This window comes from Dipodomys ordii, unplaced genomic scaffold, assembly GCF_000151885.1.
Source record: "Dipodomys ordii isolate 6190 unplaced genomic scaffold, Dord_2.0 Scaffold48, whole genome shotgun sequence".
Lineage (NCBI taxonomy): Eukaryota > Metazoa > Chordata > Mammalia > Rodentia > Heteromyidae > Dipodomys > Dipodomys ordii.
In genome coordinates, this window is record NW_012267264.1 from 4,354,672 (window position 1) to 4,376,318 (window position 21,647).

General features: G+C 36.1%; 1 protein-coding gene across 1 annotated transcript in view; it reads left to right on the forward strand.

The window, feature by feature from the left end:
• Positions 1 to 14,776, forward strand: part of Wasl (Wiskott-Aldrich syndrome-like) — a 46,809-nt gene extending 32,033 nt beyond the window's left edge. The window contains exons 7-11 of the mRNA XM_013020015.1: positions 745 to 787; positions 2,076 to 2,229; positions 9,582 to 10,108; positions 11,465 to 11,573; positions 12,230 to 14,776. Coding sequence (XP_012875469.1) covers positions 745 to 787; positions 2,076 to 2,229; positions 9,582 to 10,108; positions 11,465 to 11,573; positions 12,230 to 12,291 — 895 coding nt within the window. The 3' untranslated portion in view covers positions 12,292 to 14,776. The remainder of the gene's footprint in view (positions 1 to 744; positions 788 to 2,075; positions 2,230 to 9,581; positions 10,109 to 11,464; positions 11,574 to 12,229) is intronic.
• The last annotated feature ends 6,871 nt before the right edge of the window (positions 14,777 to 21,647 follow it).

Consider the following 21,647-nt stretch of genomic DNA (forward strand, 5'->3'; position numbering starts at 1 on the left):
TATGGACTTTGTTGGATTTGTGTTTGTTTGGGGTTTTTTTGTGTTTGTTTGCTCAGTAGATGTTCTGTGAATCTTTTGGTCTTTTTGAAACAAAATTTAGCTCTGTAGTCCAGGCTGCCTCAAGTTCTTGATTGTACTGCCCCAGCTTCCTAGTGCTAGAATTGTAAGCATGTGCTCCCATGCCCAACTTGTTCTATGGATTTTATGGCTTACTTTTTCACGCATCAAAAAAGAAACAAAGTTATTTATCCACCAAGTTGTTGAACATTATATCACTATGATATATAAGTAGTATTTGAAAATTGCATTATCAAAAAGTATTGTCTTAAGGTAAAATAGACATTGTCTAAAGGTAAAACAAAGCCTGTGATATATACATATGTTAATTTTTCACATGCATTATTTCATTGATTTCTTACAATTTTTGTATCCTCTTGTATTACTGAAATTCTTTAATTTTGACAGTTAAAATACTAGCTGTTCAAAGAAGTTGTACAAATAATGTTAAGATTCAGTCAGTATAGCACTAGGACTAAAATTTAAGTATGCTTAGTGTGTGTGTGTGTGTGTGTGTGTGTGTGTGTAGCACTAGGACTAAAATTTAAGTATGCTTAGTGTGTGTGTGTGTGTGTGTGTGTGTGTATTTTAAGCCAGTTATATCTGTGAGAGCTAAAACAAGCAAAGAATGGATTTCATTCTATTATGTTTTAAAGATCCTGTATGAATTTTATTTTTCTGTTCTAGGCACATTGGACATGTTGGTTGGGATCCAAATACAGGTTTTGATGTAAGTATCTTTTCAAGTACTATTAATTATTACCAAATTTTGGAAGGATAGTATGGTTTCCTTTAGATTTTTATTTTTATTATCATTTTTTGTATTCTAATGTTTATGTGAATGTGCTTTGTGTTTATGTGTATATACTACTGGTATTTGAAAATACAATATTGTTCTCTCTTTGCTATTGTCTAAACTTTATAGTAGGTTAAATACTGTGTTTTGATAGCTGAAGAAGTTTTTTTTTTTAATTATAATTAACTTCAACAGAGTACATCCAGATTATGTGAAAATAGTATAATTAAATTGGGGATATTCTGGTATATAATTAGTTACAGCTTTTCTGTTTATTTTTTTTGTCACTTTAGTAATTTGTTATTTTAGGCGAGGTGCCAGTGGTTTACACCTATAACCCTAGCTACTTAGGAGACTGAGATCTGGAGGGTCATAGTTTGAAGCTAGCCCAGGCAGAAAAGTCCATGAGACTCTATTTCTAAAATAACCAGTAAAAAAATGGCCTGGAGGCAGAGCACAAGTGATAAAGAGTACTAATCAAGCAAACAGGCTCAAAATCCATGAGGCTCTGAGTTCAAACTCTGGTACCAATCCCCTGTCCTTCCCCTCACAAAATTTTATTTTGTAGTATTATGAGAGCAAACTAAGTAAAACAACAGGCAAAGAAAACCAACTAACAAACAAAACAATTGGAATTTCAAGTCTTACTTTTTTTTCTTTTTCTTTTTTTGTACTGAGAGCCTCTAGCTCTTTTAGCTTGCTTGCCCAGTTAGTGTCCAACCACTTCAGACACAGAGCTAGCCCAGTTTTCTGCTGTTCATTTTAGAGATGGAACTACTTTAAAAACATCATTTGTGATTGGTATCAGCAAAACTTGTGGTTATATAATATAATGATAATTCTAAAAACATTTTATACCACTTTGTGTTACCTACTGGACAAGGAGGGATTTAAGGAAGTCTTCGTCCTCACATTTCCAAATTGATTCTTTTCCATGTGTTTATTCATGATAAGAAATCTTATAAAGGCAGGGTAGTATATCAGAGTTGTAAATTAAAAACCCTCTATTTGTAAAGACAGGCAAACATGAAATAAAATAGAAAGTCTCTTTGGTTCTTATTTGTTCAGGTTCTTTATAAAAATATGTATTATTTCCATTTAAAGGAAACGTTTTAAAAATTTATAAACAAAATCATTTCATAAGGACACAGATGAGTATTAAATGTCATGATTGAAATTATAACCAATTTTTTATAGTTAGCAGTTACTTTATCTGTTGTAGCTAAATAATTTGGATCCAGAGCTAAAGAATCTTTTCGATATGTGTGGAATCTCAGAAGCCCAACTTAAAGACAGAGAAACATCAAAAGTTATCTATGACTTTATTGAGAAAACAGGAGGTGTTGAAGCTGTTAAAAATGAACTCCGAAGGCAAGGTAACTTATTCTGATTAGTCACTTTCATATCTTTATTTTTCCCCTCTGAATTTTCTGAGATTAGCTCCTTTTTTGGGAGAGTCCCTCAGATTAAACTCTGGGCTTTGTGTATATTAGGAAAGTGATATTACTGATTTATGTACATCTGAGCTCCTGAGATGTTTCATAGCAGGTGTGTGTGTGTGTGTGTGTGTGTGTGTGTGTTTATTGTGTGTGTGCATGCACACACGCGCATGCACATTCATGTGTACCCCTCCCTTTGCAGAATGCTTGAAATTATGGACAACTAATTTTGCCCAGCATATTATATCTTGTATTATTCTGATAAAATTTTAAAACTTGACAAGGTTTATTTTTTGCCTTTATTATTTTTTCATATTAAATTTGTGAAAATCTATGTAAAAATCTCCCAGCTAGTCTAAAAAGTTATAATTGCCTATATATTTTGCCTAATGAAACAGAAGCCATTAAAGTTATTATAATTCAGTAATAATAATTTAAATATAATCACTTTGTAATCACTAATAACAATGTTTTCATAATACAAACAAGGTAAACTTTTTTACTAATTTTGAAATACAAACTTTTTTTAATAAGTTAAAATTTTCTTTTGGTTGAGAATACAAAAATTTCACTGTCTTTTAAGATATGAAATTTCACTTAAATCACCTCATGTTTTAATGTGTCTTAACAAGTATGATAGCACAAGGCAAATAAAGTTTTCAGCATGAAAGTCATCCCTTTGCTACCTTGATCTTTCAGGACTAATTTTCTTTTGAAATACCCATTACAGTATAACAGCAAAATCGTCAGATAATGTGTTCTTAAATTTTTTATTTTAATGTATATATTTACCTTTTTGTTTTTCCCTGCTGATGTTTTGATTATGAATCATTCATTTACATATTTAGTAAACATTATTATTCCTAAACTAGTCTCAGGATATTTAGACAGTTTATTTTCTTAGAAGTATTACAGTCCAGTGCAAGGTCATATTGCAGTTGTGGAAACAAGTGTTTCTTCCACTAGCATGATGCTCCATTTCCAAACTGTGGATTTTAAACAACACATTGTAGGCACAGCATAACATTATTTCTCTTTTTGAGCCTGTCTTCAGGCTTAAATTTCAGGCACTGCCCCTGAGCTTTTTTGCTCAAGGCTAGCGCTCTGCCGCTTGAGCCACAGCTCCACTACCAACTTTTTGAACCTAGGAATCTCACAATCTTTCCTGCCCAAGCTGGCTTCAAGCTATGATCCTCTAATCTCTGCATCCTGAGTAGCTAGGACAGGCATGAACCACCCTCCTTACTTCGCACCATTCTTTTTAATGCATTACTGGCATGCTGAGATGATGGAAAACCATTATGGTCTTAGAGAACCATAATGTATCTCTCAGAGCTAATTTTTTTTCCACTCTCATCACTTGTGCACACCACACCAGTGATTTTGAACGTTTACAAGTAACTCTTGACCTTATTGCCATCTGTGCCTCTGCATTCTCACCTTCATGGCTGTAACCAATAATGAAGAATATCAACTAAATTGAGTTTTTAAAAGCATGTTTTAAAAACAGGCAGGTTTTTCTTAATTTAGTTTCTTTAAAATAAGAAATCTTAGACATTGAAAAACATACTTTGAGAACAGAATATAAAAACAGAATTTATTATATTCAATAACTTGAATTTCAATGCAGAACTTGTTTTAAAAAAGAATGGTTTTATGTAAGATGGATTTTTAATGGAATAATAAAAAGATTAACAATTTATTAAAATTTTTGTGAGTGAAACATAATTTAATATTCATAAATATAAAGAAGAAAAGCTAATTAAGTTGTCTTGAAAATACATTTTGTAAAACTGACTGAAGGAAATCTGTTGATACTTATTTTATAAAGCCTGTAGTCATGATTGATAAAACAGCTAGACTTGTGATTTGGTTTGTATAGTTGTGTTCATTAACTCATAGTATGTGTTCTATAGGTCCACCACAGTGGAGTGGTATGTATATGGAAGATTGAGTATGTGCTTTATATGATGCATGCTGTGCTGTGTTGATTTTTCAGAAAATGTAGTTTATATATTCTGCCTCTCTATATAGTGAAATTTTCAGCTCTAATCTCAAACTAATGGTTAGGATACACTTAAAAATTAAAAGAATATTTATTATTCAGAGTTTAGTACTTTTATCTAGAAACTTACTGGAATTTTCTAGTTTTATGTAACAACACTTCTTGGCCAGAAATAACCTGTTGGTTTAATTGCTACTAATTATACTTATTTTGTGATTACTTTTCATATCTGGCATTTTTTCTATAACCTGTACAGAATTTACATTTTTATATTAACTTGGGTGAGAGAAGACAATTAACAAAAGTAAGCACAACATTTTATAAATGTTTACTCAGGGACTTGTCAGCATTTCCATAAACTTAAATTTTTATTAGATAATTTTTTTGCTTGTTTTACCTTCATGAAAGTACATGGGATCAGTTGTTCCTGAATTCTATGATTCTGTATTTATTTGTTTTAAGTAATTTTTTGAGATAGGATCTCACTGTAAAGCACAGGCTGACCTAGACTTTGTACCTCACACTGAACTAAATGTTGTGATCCTCCTGCCTTTGTCTCCTGAGTGCTAAAATGGAGGATATGTACCATATCTTACAGTACTCTTAATAATAATGCGTGGCTATTTTTAAGTATATCAACCTTTTTTGTATAATACTTCAAGACAAGGGATTTTTTAAAATAAATTTTATTTTTCCTTTAATTTTTTGATAAAAGGAACAATTTTCTTTTGTGGTAAGTTTTATTTCATGCTTTCCACTGTATTCCACAACTGTGTTTATTACAGCGTTACTTACCATAGCTAAGATATGGAACTAACCCAGATGCCCCTCAGTAGATGAATGAATCAAGAAAATGTGGTATATATACACAATGGAATTCTATGCCTCCATCAAAAAGAATGACATTGCCCCATTTGTTAGGAAATGGAAAGACTTGGAAAAAATTATATTAAGTGAAGTAAGCCAGGCCCAAAGAAACATAGGTCCCATGGTTTCCCTTATTTGCAATAATTAGTATATGTCTGAGTCAAGCAGAAAAGGTCAGATAAGTTGATAGAGGGGAATGAACCCCAAGATAAGTAGTCAAATGGTTTTTTTTCTTTGATGCAATTGTTTCTAACATATTTATAAGGTGATATCTATGTTGCTTTGGATGTCTCTCCCCCATGGTATAACCCCTGCTTTCACTGTATTTGATGTTGGTATAATTTGTGGAGGGGTAGGGCAAAAACAAACCGTTTAACTAGGGATACAGGTGGACCCATTGCAACAATGAGATGTACAAGTTGTTATGTCGAAAAACGAATCTTACAACTTTGGTGGGAGCTGTGGGGGGAGTATGGGAAGGGATGGGAAGGGGAAACAAAGAGGAGGCAACAATGCTTGATAAGAAATGTACTCATTATCTTGACCATGGATTTGTAACTCCTCTGTATTCTCACAATAAAAAATAAATAATAAAAATATAAAAATGAAAAGTTGTGGTCTTCATGGTAACTTAGAGTTTTGAAAATCTGTATCAGAACTTCTTGTACTTATTTATACTGTCTTGAAAGATATTTTTGGGCATGTAAATCTAACTGCCATTTTCATTTTACCTTGAGATACACAACTTTTTGGCATACTTTGCTTTTTATGTTGAGCTAATACAGTCTATAAATAGTGAATATTGTTAAGGTTAAGGAGTTTTTGTTTGTTTAAAGAAATTAATCACTTTTCATGAAAATAGAAGTGTGATGGGTTTGTACTGCACTAAAACTGGATGTCAGTTTGTTCATTATAAATGAAGATTCCCCTACTCTTTTTTTTTGGGGGGGGGGTTCTGGTCGTGGGGCTTGAACTCTGGGCCTGGGCGCTGTCCCTCAGCTCTTCAGCTCAAGGCTAGCGCTCTACCACTTGAGCCACAGCACCACTTCCAGCTTTTTTCTTTTTGCTTATGTGGTGCTGAGGAATCGAACCCAGGGCCTTGGGCATGCAAGGCAAGCGCTCTACCACTGAGCCACCTTCCCAGCCCTCCCCTACTCTTGAGCAGTGATTTTTAGACTCTAAAGGAGTGTACCTGGATCCCAGTATATAAATTGAATGCATTTTCAAAAGAGCTTTAATTTAAAAGTTCTTAGTGGAACCATGGGAAAGAATTGGTAATTTAGCCAGGCACCGGTGCTTCACGCCTGTAATCCTAACTACTCAGGAGGCTGAGATCTAAGGATCGCAATTCAAAGCCAGCCCAAGCAGGAAAGTCCTTGTGAGGCTCTTAGCTCTAATAAACCACCAGGAAACAGGAAGTGGCACTGTGTCTTAAGTGGTAGAACGCTTGGCTTGAGCTGAAGAGCTCAGGGACAGCACCCAGGCCAAGAGTTCAAGCCCCATGGCCAACAAAAACAAGTGCCAATGTAGATAGATACTATTACCATTTGAAATACAAACTTTGTAGTTTCTTATTCAGGAATGTGCATAGTACTATACACCTATACCATTTCCTACCTTACTTGCAATTTGGTTGAAAATGCACTAGAAAAGTACTATGCTTTTAGCAAGTGTGAGGACAGCTTTAAAACAAAACTAGTCTTGGCATCAGGAGCGGCCTAGCACCCAGGCAGCAGGGAACAGCCCAGTGCACATCCAACTCAGACACAAGTCTAACCTTTCCGATCCCTGCTGCAGATCTGATTGAGCTCCCTCCAACTAGTTTGGGGCTAAGCACACCACAGGTGTTTGCTGGCCTGGGGACCCAGTGTGGGCTAGGTTACTCTGTGAACTAATCCAAGGCAAATGAGGGCTGCCATTTGTCAGGAGTAAACAGATCAAGCCACGACCATGGCCCTGACCATTTCTGAACCCTGCCTAAATCACAACAAAAGATTACAAGATTCATGAGCAATCAAGACAACAAACCAAATCAAATAGCCAGTAATGCTCCAGGGAAGGACATGAAGAGATGGAAGACAAAAGAACCACTAAAGAAACGATGACAGAAATGGTCAATAAAATAAAAGGGGAAATGCAGAAATAACTTCAAGAGGATAAAGAAGAGATGACAAAGAAAATCCAAGACTCCCAGAAAGATTTATAGAGAAAATAGACATGCTATACACTGCATTAAAAGATGAAACGGCTTCTATGAGAAGTGAGCTGGGAACCGTAAAAGGTTCAGATTCCACAGTGCAGACAGCAGTGGAATCTATAGTTAACAGAATAAGTAAAATGGAAAATAGAACTTCAGAAGCCGAGGATAAAACAGAGTAGCTAGAATAAAAACTCAAAAGTATGGAGAAAACATTGAGAACCTACCAAAGAGAAGTCCAGGAATTGGCAGACTCAGTTAAGAAATCAAATCTGTGTAAACCTTGGGATAGATGAGGGGGAAGAATTTAATAGTAGAGGCATCGAAAATCTATTCAGTGAAATAATAGCTGAGAACTTCCCCACTCTTTTCTGAAGATTTGTTTGTTTATTTTTTTATTGTGAAAATACAGAGGAGTTACAATTACATGGGCAAGATAATGAGTACATTTCTTATCAAGCATTGTTGCCTTCTCCTTTGTTTCCCCTTCCCATCCCTTCCCATCTTCCCCCTACCCCCCTGTTTATTTTTTTTTGTTGGTCGTGGGGCTTGAACTCTGGGCCTGGGCGCTGTCCCTCAGCTCTTCAGCTCAAGGCTAGTGCTCTACCACTTGAGCTACAGCACCACTTCGGGCTTTTTCTCTTATGTGGTGCTGAGGAATCAAACCCAGGGCCTCATGGATGCAAGCTAAGCATTTTACCCTGGAGCCACCTTCCCAGCCCGTTTTGGGTTATTTTTAAAATGATTAAAGCTTCCACTAGTTAGGATATACGTCTTTTAGTATAAACTAAGTTATAATAGGAAGCAGCCCTGTTACAAAAAAGAAGAAGAAACACAGCCCCAAAAATAGGGTCTTTTCTCCACAAAAAAGGAAAAACTGAATGAACTTTAGGTTTAACACCCAGACAGAGCTATAGTATATACCTTGAGCATAAATCATAGGAATGCCCTATTGTGATATCCTACCTGCTTCTTACAGCCGTATATTAGTAGCAATTTGAAAATGTATATGACTAGAGACAATAACCATGTGAGTTTGTGTCTTTCTGTAAGTTTCAGTTAATATTCCTGATTATGTTTGGTTATAAATTTTGTAGTATGTCCATAATTTGTCCAAATGAAATCGTAACTATCATTATATTCACTTTAGAAGTGTAGGCATCTAAGCTTATTGTTTAAAATTAAGGTGGGTACTTACAACTGAGTAGGTGACTAGGAATATTCTTAGTATCAGACTACACTTCATATAGGTAGACACAAATAGCTATTAGATTACAAAATTTCTCATAAAATAGTTTGTTTTTCTGTCAGTCTTTAAATGAATAGAGAAATATATATATTTTGATGTTGCTGTACTTTGGGATTTATCTAATAAATTTTTCTTTACACAGAATAATAATTGAAATATCATTATTGGGATAAAAGTTATTTTTATTAATAACTTTAGCTTATAAATGTCTCAATTTGTTAATAATCAGTTCAGATTTCCTAAGTAAATAGAACAACCTTCCTTAATACCATTGCTAGACATTGTATTAGAAGATAAAAATTAACATGTAAATTACATAATGAAGGTTTACTTTTTTTTTTTTTTTTTTGGTCGGTCTTGGGGCTTGAATTCTGGGCCTGGGCACTGTCCCTCAGCTCTTCAGCTCAAGGCTAGCCCTTGAGCCACAGTGCCACTTCTGGCTTTTTCTGTTTATGTGGTGCTGAGGAATCAAACTCAGGGCCTTATGCATGCAAGGCAAGCACTCTACCACTGAGCCACCTTCCCAGGTGTACTTTTTAAAATAAAAAGTGCTATGTTTTTACTTTTTATTTCACCAGTTCCTGGTGAAATACTGTAATCCTAGCTACTTAGAGGCTGAGATCTGAGGAGCAATTCAAAGCCAGCCCAGGCAGGAAACTCTATAAGACATAGCCAATAAACTACACAGAAAAAGCCAGAAGTAGTACTGTGGCTTAAGTGGTACAGCACAAGCTTTGAGCACAGAGAAGCTCAGGGGCAGCGCCCAGGCCCTGAGTTCAAGCCCCAGGTCCGACAAAACAGAAAAAAATGAATATTTCAAAGAAAATTAGAAGATACCCTCTGCTCAAATGTTTGTAAAGATGCAAATGTGAAACTTTTGGTATTTTTGTATCATATATATCAACGTGAGTTGTCTTATTAATATGTTGTTTATGGGGGGGAAACATGATCTTTTTTTTTCTTGTTTTCAGCACCACCACCACCACCACCATCAAGAGGAGGCCCTCCCCCCCCTCCACCCCCTCCACACAGCTCAGGTCCTCCTCCTCCTCCTGCCCGGGGAAGAGGTGCTCCTCCCCCACCACCGTCAAGAGCCCCCACAGCTGCACCTCCACCACCGCCTCCGTCCAGGCCTGGGGTGGGGGTCCCTCCACCCCCACCAAACAGGATGTACCCTCCTCCACCTCCAGCTCTTCCTTCTTCAGCACCTTCAGGGCCTCCACCACCTCCTCCACCCATGACAGTGTCAGTGTCAGCATCAGTAGCACCACCCCCACCACCTCCGCCTCCGCCTCCACCCGGGCCACCACCGCCCCCTGGCCTCCCTCCTGATGGGGACCATCAAGTTCCATCTCCCGCAGGAAACAAAGCAGCTCTTTTAGATCAAATTAGAGAGGGCGCTCAGCTGAAGAAGGTGGGGCAGAACAGCCGACCGGTGTCCTGCTCCGGGAGGGATGCACTCTTAGACCAGATACGGCAGGGCATTCAACTGAAATCTGTAAGTAAGATGCCTGTAAATGATCTTGAGATCATTTAACATCATTGGATTCTAAGGTCTTTTTATTTTTTCACTGAAGAAAGACATGTTTTGAATTTATCTTTTTACCTTACGCTATTTATCTTTGTTTCAACCTTGTAGACTTTTTTTATATAAACAATGATACTCCGCATTTTAGTTCAGTTTTGTTTCTTTCTGGCTTTTTGTTTTGGTGGTGGTACTGGGGTTTTAGACTCTGCTGTAGCACTTGGTAGGCAGATACTTTGTCACCTAAATTATACCTTGAGCCCTTTTTACTTTGTTATTTTTTTGTAGAAGTCTAGCACTTTTTCCTGGGTTAGCCTTAGACTGTTATCCTCCTACATATACCTCTCCTGTAGCTATAATGAACAGAGATGTACAACCTGGCCTGGCCTTTGAATTAGAATCTTACTACATGCTGAGTCTTGCTGGTGCTAGCCTGAAACCACACTCCTGAGTAGCTGGTTATTTTACATGTGAACCATCACACAGCAGTTTAGATAAATGCCTGTAGATGTGTAACCCACATTTCTGTATCAATGTGTAGACAATCTACAGTTTCTGTATTCTAAAATTTAGAGTAGTAAAAACACCAGACTCCAGAAAATTCAGAGTTCTAATAGAATTCTTTTTCTTTTTTCTGTTACTGGAATTTAAACTGAAGGCTTCATACTTGCTGTACTGGTGTTCTATCACTTGAAACATAGCTCCATTGGACATTTTTGCTGGTTAATTGGAGATGAATAGGATTTTCTTCCCAGTCTGGCTTCAAACTACGAACCTCCAATTTCTCATCCTCCAAGTAGCTAGGGTTACAGGTATAAGCTGCCAACACCCAGCACTAATAGAATTCTTGAGAGTAAAAGCTGATAATTCTGAATTCTCTGAATTGGACAAGATGGTCATTTGAAACAATATATATAGAGATGAAAAACTTTTCTAAAGACCAGATAGCATATGTTTATATGTATATGTGTTTATAAAATTCTGCAATAAAGTAGTGTCAAGGTTTACCATGCTAACACCTTAGAGACTAGAATGAATAGAAGTAGTCCATAAGAGCAAATATTTTTCAGGAAAGATATTTCTGTATAACTTGTTTTGCAAATGTATCGATGGCTTAACATATTATGAAATAAAGGAAATCAGATCTCAATAATTCTTCTAAGACAGCAGTTGTTTTTTTTTCTTAATTTTTTTTCTTAATCCTGTTTTAGGCTTGCACATTTGCTTTCTTTTTAATTTTCTCCTGTTGTTCTAAAAAGACAGTATTTTGATGACAAAGATTCTTTGCTAAGGATGTATAGTTGAGCTTTGCTAATTTTCTTGTTCAAGGTGTCTGATGGCCAAGAGTCTACGCCACCAACGCCTGCACCCACTTCAGGAATTGTGGGTGCCTTGATGGAAGTGATGCAGAAGAGGAGCAAAGCCATTCACTCCTCAGGTATGAGGGACGCACGCATGGCATGCGCGTGTGCACTCACACCAGCCTTAGATCTTGAACTCATGCTGTAACACAGCTTCTGTTCACAACTGGCACTCTTCCAATATAACCACATCTCCAAGCCTAGCTTTTTGCTGGTTAATTGGAGTTTTGTGTACTTGTTTGTCCAGGGTTCCTTTCAGTCCTCGTTTTCAGATCTCGCTTCCTGAGTAACTAGAATGATAGCATGAACCACTAACACCCAGAATAAAATTGATTATTTGAAGTTCTCTTTTTCTTTTATTTTTTATGACTATCTTTGTTACTATTTTCTCTGCTGTGGGACATATTTAACCAAATTGCTGCCCCTAAGAATAGTCTATTTGTTCTATAACAAAAAATACTGATAGAATCTCTGGCCAGCAACCTGAACCTTGAACTCAGAATATGGGCACTGTCCTTAGCTTTTCCAAGGCTAGCACTTTACTACTTGAGCCTCAGCTCAAAAAGTGTAGCTTTTGAGTAATTACTTAAAGAGTCTTATAAATTTTCCTAAGCTATCTTTGAACCACTTTCCTCAAATTTCAACCTCTTGAGTAGCTAGGAATACAGGTGTGAGCTGCCAGCACCCCACAATAAATATGCATTAATTATTTGTCTTGGTAATTTTCTTCCAGATGAGGATGATGAAGAAGATGATGAAGAAGATTTTGAGGATGATGATGAATGGGAAGACTGATCTATATATATATTCTATATATATATATATATATATATACATACATATATATATTTTTACGGTGAAATACTAAACACTACTTTCTGTCTATGGATTCTGTAAAATTATCATGTAAATGTTCTACCAATTTGCTGTATATTTTTGTTGCCTTTTTGCTTTTTTTTAATCTGTGCAATACCTCATTTAATCTGTAAAGGTTTGTCATAATCTACTCCCTGTTATTGTTGCAAGTTTACACCAGAATGCTCACTTATTGTGAATATTTTTCATTCCATCAACAGAGGAGTTTAAATATTATATGTGAGACTGACAATAAACCTTAATGTAATTTAGTTATAATGTCAGAAGGAAAACACTATTTTCATACCCTCCTTTTTCTGTACCTAAATTTTCTTATTAAAATCTAGTATAGCACTACATTCTTTTTAAGGTGATATAAACTTCAATTTCTTTAGCCCCGTCATTTTGAATACAATGCTACATATGAATGTTGAAGCTGATACATTGCACAGTTCTCTAGGTATCACTACACTGCAGTTTTTCAAATTTTAGCAATATTCTCTGCATAAAATCACTACAGAAATACTAATGGAGAAGAATGGTACACTCTTCTTAATCATAATGCCCGTCATGTTTCAGCAGTGGTATTTGTAGGCTGAAATCATAGGAGCCCTCACATACCTGTAATTGAGGTTATTTTTTATGCTATAGCAAATGTGGCAGGCCCCTTTTGGCAAAAAGTTGAAATATATTTTTGGTATTCTGAAAAGTTATTTAATTGGAGTTTTGCAGGTTTGGGAATAGTTTCCTGCTTCATAGCCAATATGTTTACTTCAGTGTTTGATTAAAAATGTTAGCAAAACATTATTTTAATAGTATGGAAATAAATGCTTTTATTTTACAGTTTGTAAAACTTGAGGTACTCAGAAATACCAACCATAGAGAAAAATATGTTGGCAAAGGTATACACTATATAAATAATTTTTGTTTGGGTAATTTCTCAAGAATTTTGTCAAATATCAGGTGAGGTATTACATTTTTATTGAAAGATTAATGGTCCCAATGTCAAATTTATTGGAACACATAACTGATTTTAGTAGATTTTTTTTAAAATAAAATTTTACAACCTACCCATTTGTTATGCATACTATATGGTGTGTTAAAATTAGGGTTTCCTTGTCTTTACAGTGCACTAATCTGCCTAATGGTGATTGTCTGATATTTATAGTGCTAATTATCACATCTACCTACTTTTAGTTTGAGGTAGAAAATTATCTGATTTAAATACAGACATTTTTCTCACATTGAGTCATATGCAGAATGTAGCTTCAAATGTATTTCATTATTATAGTCACACTATCCAACTAAAAAATATGCTATATAGAATTGTACCGACCAAAACCCAAGTATTGGCATGATCTTGACAGGCTGGACCTGCAAGATGTGGCTTGAATTTTAACCAGTTTATCACATAATCTCAAGTGATCATACATCTAGTTATCATAAAAAAATAATTTAAAAGGTTTAGTTACTGAAGGAAGTGGTACAGTAAAATAGTTTTAAGTTATTCAAGGAATGTTACCTTCCTTGAAAGAGTAATTTAAGCACATGGGAAAGATTCTAGATTTTTGTTTCCTGTAAAAACAGTGCTCTTTGCTGCTAAAAACTATTTTCTGCGTATTGTCACCTTTATTGTGGCTTGAGCTCAGTGACTCTTGTGTGGATGAGGCTGGACAAATACTAATCAGTAAAATTAGGAGTGTGTGCTCATGATGATAGGACATCATAATTACTTTCAATGACAGTGAACTACTTCTCTATGTCACATTATACAAGATGTCTAAAATTTCCTACAGTGTCTTTAAGATAATGCCAATTTAAAATGTCTCTTCACTTACTGCCAAGGATTCAGGATTTTCCAGCTAACTTTGGGATTTACCAGATGCTTCTCTGAGGACAGGATGTCAATTCTTTGAGTTGGAAACCCCACTTATAATATTTATTGCCAAAGATAATTGAATTTGTTCTTTTTCCTCAAAGTAGAAAACACGTGTTAATGCACAGTCTAAATTACTGTTAGTTGGAGCACAGTAGCTCTGGGGTTCAGTCCAGGCATGAAGACTAAAGCGCTTTAGCAAGTAAGATGTAAGGTTGCATGTTCCAGTCCTCCACTGCCTTGCACTCGGGGTGGCATCATTCCTGTGCTTTGTCTGAAAGCCTCCCACATATACTCCAGCTAAATGATTGTCTGGTAGCCTTTGCATTTAACAGACTAGCATGAGGCCTTTTCTATCTAAATGCTACGTGATAGACAATTTTAGCTAGCCACATATTGTATGTATGAGATTCATAAAGATTTTCAATCATTTCCATTTATCAACTGAAATTTTGTTTAGTATGTGAATTTTTTTGAAATGTATAGTGAATAGGATGATGCACTGGTGGCAATTCATCATAGAGCATAATAAAATTAATTTGACCCAAATAGTACAAAATAGTGTGTTTTTATTTATTTGTTGAGAGAGAAAAATAAGTTTACAAACTTAAATTGTAGAATATAGCAAAAAGTCCACAGCATGGAGTTTCCATCAGACTGTCTTCCCTGAGAGTTAGGTGTGCCATTGAATACACATGGTAAGCAAAGAATGTTACACCCTGTTCTATTGGGAAGTAGAATAGCTGCTCAGCAGCTCCTGGGAAGCCACTGCTGGTGTGCGGGGCACTCACACTGCAAGGTCAAACTGGAGCTCCTCCTTCACAAACCAGAAATGTTGAAGGTTTCCATATTACAATAACAGGACTTTATTGGTAGCTTCAGTAAGTGCCAAACATAGTGTGACATAAAGTAGCTTTTAATAAACAATCATCGAAGATGGTGATCACTTTAAGCAGGAAACGCAGTTTTTGATGAATAGAACCTTGTGTTTCACTGACCCTGGTGCATGTGGGTGTCTGGAGATCAGTTATGGAATCCAGAGTGTAGGATGCTACAGAATTTCTTGAAGAGCTTTCGACAAATTTAACAGACATTTCAAGAATAGTATGTTCTGTTAAGAAGTCATTTCTGTTGTCCAAAATTGTGCACTTCTAAGAGTGTAAAGCAAACTTAAGGAAATGTTAAAGAAAAGGCTGCCTCAGACTTGTGCCATGCATCATACTTCTCTAGTCAACAGAGACTCGTGAAATGACTTTGCTTTAGGAACGAGCTCTGAAGGACAAGGGGAGTGTTTAGGCCTATTTATAGTACAATAGGAAATCCTCAGTGGAAACATTTTATTGACACTATCACATTTTGTCTCTAAAGCCTAGCATTCTCCTAGTCTTGGTTATTGGATGCCTATATTAAAACTACTGCCTTTTAGGGAAACCATTGGGAAAAGATGTGGTAGAATCACCTATTAGGAATGTGATGTGGATCTTACTTTACAGTTAGTAAATACTAAGATCTTCTGTATGTGATACATATGCTCACTCCCATGAGGAGCTATTTAAAAGTTTAAAACAAAACAGGTGCATCTGCCATGGCTTATTGTAGGTAGGTAGGTGGAGAGAGAGAGAGGTGGAGGATTATACTATTCTCATTGTATATTAAGTACATTTAACCACACCAAAAAAATCTCAACAGCTAGTGTGGTGATACCTACTTGTAAACCTTGTCTCCAGAAGAGGCAGAAACTGTAGGAGTCCAAGGTAGTCCAGGAGAAAGTTAAGACTGCAATATGGTGGTGCATAAAAATGTGTATGGTCCCAGCTCCTGGCTCAAGGCTGGCTGGGGCAAAATTAGTATGAGACTATCTGAAAAACAGAAGGACTAAGGGCAAGGCAAATGAGACCTGGAGTTTAACAGTGCCACAAAACCGAAAACTATGCACACAATAAGATCCAATAATATATTCAAATAAGATAGGCCCCAGCTGTACTTAACATGTGAATCTGATGTATACATTATTTGAATATATGTGTTATTACAATTGAAAGCTGTGTTTGGGAGACCATTGTGTTAGAATAGGCAGATGTGACCTGCATGAATCAGTCTCTTCACTTTACAGAAGAGGTACCATGCTGAATTTAAGGTGATCACGGGTCTTGCCACTGAACAGTGAGAAGGATCTCATAGACTTAAACTCTGTTCCATGTACCATAATATTGTATCCTTGTTTTCTTTTTCAGTTTTTTCAATTGAGAATAACCCACCAATTTAGTTTGTTTCTGGAAAATTTATGGTAACATTTCTCCCTCTCACACATACCATCTGAGTGTTGATAGAAGATACCAGTATCCTAAGTCCATCACTGCCTAGAAAAGCTGGCTTACTCTGAGGGGTCAGCCTCTGACTAAAATATGTGACAGTCACCCAGCACTGCCCAAGCATTTGGCCATCACAGGATACGTCTGTCATTTAGTACTGGGTTGGAATAAGGTTGAGCTTTTGATGGTTACATCTAAATCATTAATTTTTTCATTGATGTAAGCAGGTGTTATCTTCACTAAGCTTTAAACATTTTTGTATATTCTTACCATCTTAACTTGCCTGATTGATTTGAGAATAATCTCTGCATAATTAGTCAACAGCTGCACTAACAATTTAAAGCCTAGGAGTTCTTCCAAGGAGAACAAGGACAACATGAACACTTTAAACTTTTTAGTTTCACTGTTGGTGAGAGAAGGGAGATTCTAATTTGGCTGCGTGTACTTCATCCTCATTAGAAAATAAACAGGAAAATAAAATGTGTATCTGGAAAAGGCACCATTGGGTCTGATTGACTACAGGGAAAAAAGCAAAGCTTATAATGTCCCAAATCTACAGTTGTCTACAAGGCAAGTATAATTAAGCCCATGAATCAATTAGACCCAAAAAGAACTTTTCTGTGTTTTTAGCTGTAGTACAGGTCTTTAGACTCCTCATTTGTATTTGTAAGGGGTTTTTTTTTTTTTTTGGTTGGTTTGGTTTTACTGAAGACTGGTGATTGACTGAGACAATTCTCAGGAAAAGTGAGAAATGTATTTGCATCTGTTTTGAAGAATGGAAATCAAAGAGAAGCTGATACTACAGAATTTTTGTTGTCTATTGAGCAAACATGGCAAAGTAAAAGGGCCAGCTTTCTTAGTTGTTACCAGTTGAAGCTTAAACTATACTAGGCCGTACTCTTGTAAAGAGTTTTGTTTGTTTTGCTCTGTTTTATCTTAAAGACATTTGAACTTTGCTCTGAATATTTGCTAAAGCTTGTGATGTGATTACAATATTCACTGTTAGACGATTATGAGACTAATAAGCAGTCTCAAACGTTGAGCCACTTTCTTTGTAAGCTGCCTATGAACAGAGCACAGTATGGTTCTGTTTAAGGCCTTTCTTTCCCTTGCTACTGAATGAGGTATGTTTGAACTAGTTGTCTAGAGAAGTGTTTCAACAGTTCAAGTACATTCTGAACAGTGCCTACAAATCCTGCAGACCCTAAGCCTTAGCCCATACGACCAGGTTCACGCCAGACAAGCCATGTGCAAAGGAAAGTTTCTCCACCCTGAACATTTCTACATCTCTTCTTTTTACTTAGAAATTCTTATCACTTTGTTTTTATAGAACCCAAACAGCAAAAAGCTAGTTTTAAGGGAAGCAGGCTAAGTATTTTTTTTAAACATACATTATTCTAGCAGCTTAGGACCTAGAAACATTATGAATTTGAATTGTTTTGAATTTGCAAAAGTTATTTCACTATTTAATGAAAAATGAGATTTGGCCACCTTGTATAGAAAAAAAATGTGCTTGCTCTTTCTGCTGCTTGTTTATGCCTTTCTTTAGCGTTGTCTTTGGATTGTGGTTTTTTGGTTTTTTTGTTTGTTTGCTTGTTTTTGGGTCCGGTTGTGGGGCCTGAACTCTGGGCCTGGGCACTGTCCCTCAGCTCTTCAGCTCAAGGCTAGCACTCTACCACTTGAGCCACAGTGCCACTTCTGGCTTTTTTTTTCTTCTGCTTATGTGGTGCTGAGGAATGGAACCCAGGGCCTCGTGCATGCAAGGCAAGCACTCTACCACTGTGCCACCTTCCAGCCCTCTATCATGGTTTGTATTGAGCTTCACAGAATTTTCTATGAAAATGAGGCTTGAATAAAAAAAAAAATATTTATTGGGAGTTTTTCCCAGGAAGCTTTCAAATATACTAAAGAGCACTGATAAGCTGGAGAATGATGTCAAAAGGAAGGAAGTGTTTTCCTATATCATATTCCTGATTCTGCAAACAATTCCCAAATGTCTGATTTGTTTTCAAAACCAAAGATAAATATGCTTGAATGCAAGTGTTACTATATTAATGTTCTAGAAATAAAGCCAATTTAAAAATGATTATTGTTGGGCTGGGAAGATGGCTCAGTGGTAGAGTGCTTGCCTCGCATGCATGAGGCCCTGAGTTTGATTCCTCTCTACCACATAAACAGAAAAAGCGGAAGTGGCACTGTGGCTCAAGCGGTAGGGCTCTAGCCTTGAGCTGATGAGCTGAAGGACAGCACCCAGGCCCAGAGTTCAAGCCCCACGACTAACAAATAAGGATAATAAAATGATTATTGTTACTATACATTGGGAGTGAGCACCATAATAAATTTCTTATTCTTTATATTAATATATCCCTTAAGATTAGAGTTATTGGGTGAAGTATGTAGCCACACAATGCCAACTTCCATTAAGTAATCTTGACTGTTACTTTCCAATCTCTAATGCTTTAGGATGGTTTTTGCAATTTACTAAATTGCCTTGATACAGTCAGCTTTGGAATGGACAATGTGCCCATGACCAATTAGGTAGACATGTCAAAAAGGTATGTCTTATTGAAAAAGTATGGGATGTTTCATTAACATTGAACACTAAAGATAAATTGGTATGCTAATCTATATAATTACTATATCGACGTATATGAGATATCAACTTAAAAAAAGTCCAATGTGTTTTTGAGCTCACAGTTTTAGAGGCGTCAGTCCATGATTGTGTGGACGTTTTCATTTGGGATGTCTGGTTGCCCATAATGGAAAGCGTATGGTGGAGAAAACTGTTCATCTCCTAACCAGAAAACAAGAGAAGAAAGAAGGTATCTGGTCCCATAATCCCCTACAGATCATGTACCCAGAGGCTTTAGTACATCCTACAAGACTTCTACTAAAGGCTCATAGTACCTCCAAAAAGCACCACCTTGGGTACCAAGTCTTTAATACATGGAACTCTTGGGGATGTCTAGCATCCAAACTATACAAAATGATATATAAATTAAGGTCAGAGGCCCTACTGAAAAGGTTGCTCTAGCAGTTTACTGGAGATGTTTTAGTCTTCCTTTTGTCACAACAGTGTGTTTACTAATTCTTAAATGTTTCTCTAACCACTCCTCCCAGGGCCCACTGTGTTTTCTATTCCCAATATAGACGCACTTTGATGCCTCCCAGTGATATAGTCCGACCCTCTCATGACTGAGCTCATCACAATCCCAGACCTTTCATCATTAAGATGGTTTGCTTTGAAAAAAATCAAGGGACTGCTTAAATGTTGGATACATGCAACATGAGATGCTTTATATGAGAAAGATATCTCAATTTTCCAGCCAAGGTAAATGAATCTTGAAGAGATTCAATAACTGACACAAGGCTAAATAGCAAGTTTTGACAAAGATAAAATTCTCACACTCAAGTCTGTTCTATTATAATTCTCACACTCAAGTCTGTTCTATTATAAACCCTGTGATTTCCTGCCCACCAGATAACATTAGACATCAGTGATAATATAAGAAAGACAAGTGTTACTCTGTTATCTTTACTTCAAAGATAGAAGACCTATGATATTTTTTCTACGTATGTATACATGATTTGTTCAGTATGTATACATGAAGAAATGTTCCCATGCTGTTTACAAAACAAAAATGTAACAGAAAGGAAGATGTATTATAATCATGCAGCTAAACCAGCAGCCACTAAGGCAAATCATGCAAATTCTGAGATGAAAACAGCCCAGATTTTTTAAGAAGGTGATTTTATTATTTTTAATAATTTCTCCTTGGTTTACTCATTCTTGACCCACATTCCCAACTCCATCAACATTAAAATATTTTTCCTATTTGAAATAGTAGATTAGGTAACTAGTATGGCTGAGTAATCCCAAATGCATAATAAATGATTACACAAAAATTCATTTGGAATTACCTCAGAGTTCTCTCTGTGAATTTAAAGTACTCTCTTGCCAGTATGTCTTCCAAAGTATTTCCTGTTTCATTTCATATTTTTAGCAACTCAGTGTGACTATAGATAGATAGGTGATACATAGATTTATTTATTTTATTTCAACCAGTCATGACTTTTAATTTGTAGATGTCAAGAAGTACTTTGATTTTTTGGGGTTTCATTTCAGGGTTTTGTGCACATGTGTGTTTTTTAAAGCTTGCACTTCTTTACAGGCCATTTTTATTAGTGGCAGCTTTGACAGAGAAAGGGTTTAAATCATTCTGAGTTACACATACCAAGCTTCCTGTATCTCACAGTCACCAAAAATTCCTGGCAGCATTGAGAGAAAAATAAATAAAATGTTGGTGAGTAGTCCCTTGCTTCTCTGGAATGCGGTATTTTCTTCTGTCCACTGGCCTCCTGCTTAGTATGCACAACTCCCAACTGGAGAATATTGAAAAAACAAAAGCTGCAGAAGAACAAAGCAACTTCTAGAAAAGCATTCACAAATAAATATAAATAAATGGGCTTTCCTCCTTAGTATAATTTTTTAAGCTACATTTTCCAAATCTGACTCAATATCAAAGATGATTTGGAGCTGGTAATTGTTGGACCATTTGTTTACATAAATGTAGTGATTTTAAAAAATCGAATTTCTGACACACTCCCATCATAGAGGAGAATTATTCCATGATAGCTTCACAAAAGAAAACTTGCAAATTGTAACGCATACGAACTAGATCATTTGTTATTGTACTTTTTAGCAGTGCATAATATGTATCAACAGTGGGTAATCTGAGATTTCATTCTGCAAGGGAGAAATTAAGCAATTGTGCTGGTGACTGAAAAATTTTGGTAAGAGGAGATTGGTATACTTCTTAATTACATGCCTAATTAAAAATGTAAACATATGACTGTAAAATAGATTTCTAACAAGCTGTTTAACATATTGTACAGATCATTTGACTAATTGTAAAACAAATTTATTATTTAGCTGCTGAAAATTAGTGCAAAATACCAGTGTGTCAACAGGTCAAAATAACAACCACATTTTACACTGGGCATCAGAGACTCGTGCCTGTAATCCTACCTACTCATATTAGTAAGATCAGATTATTCAAAATGCTGAGAACTGGAGGATCTCAGTTCAAAGCCAGCCACAACAGAAA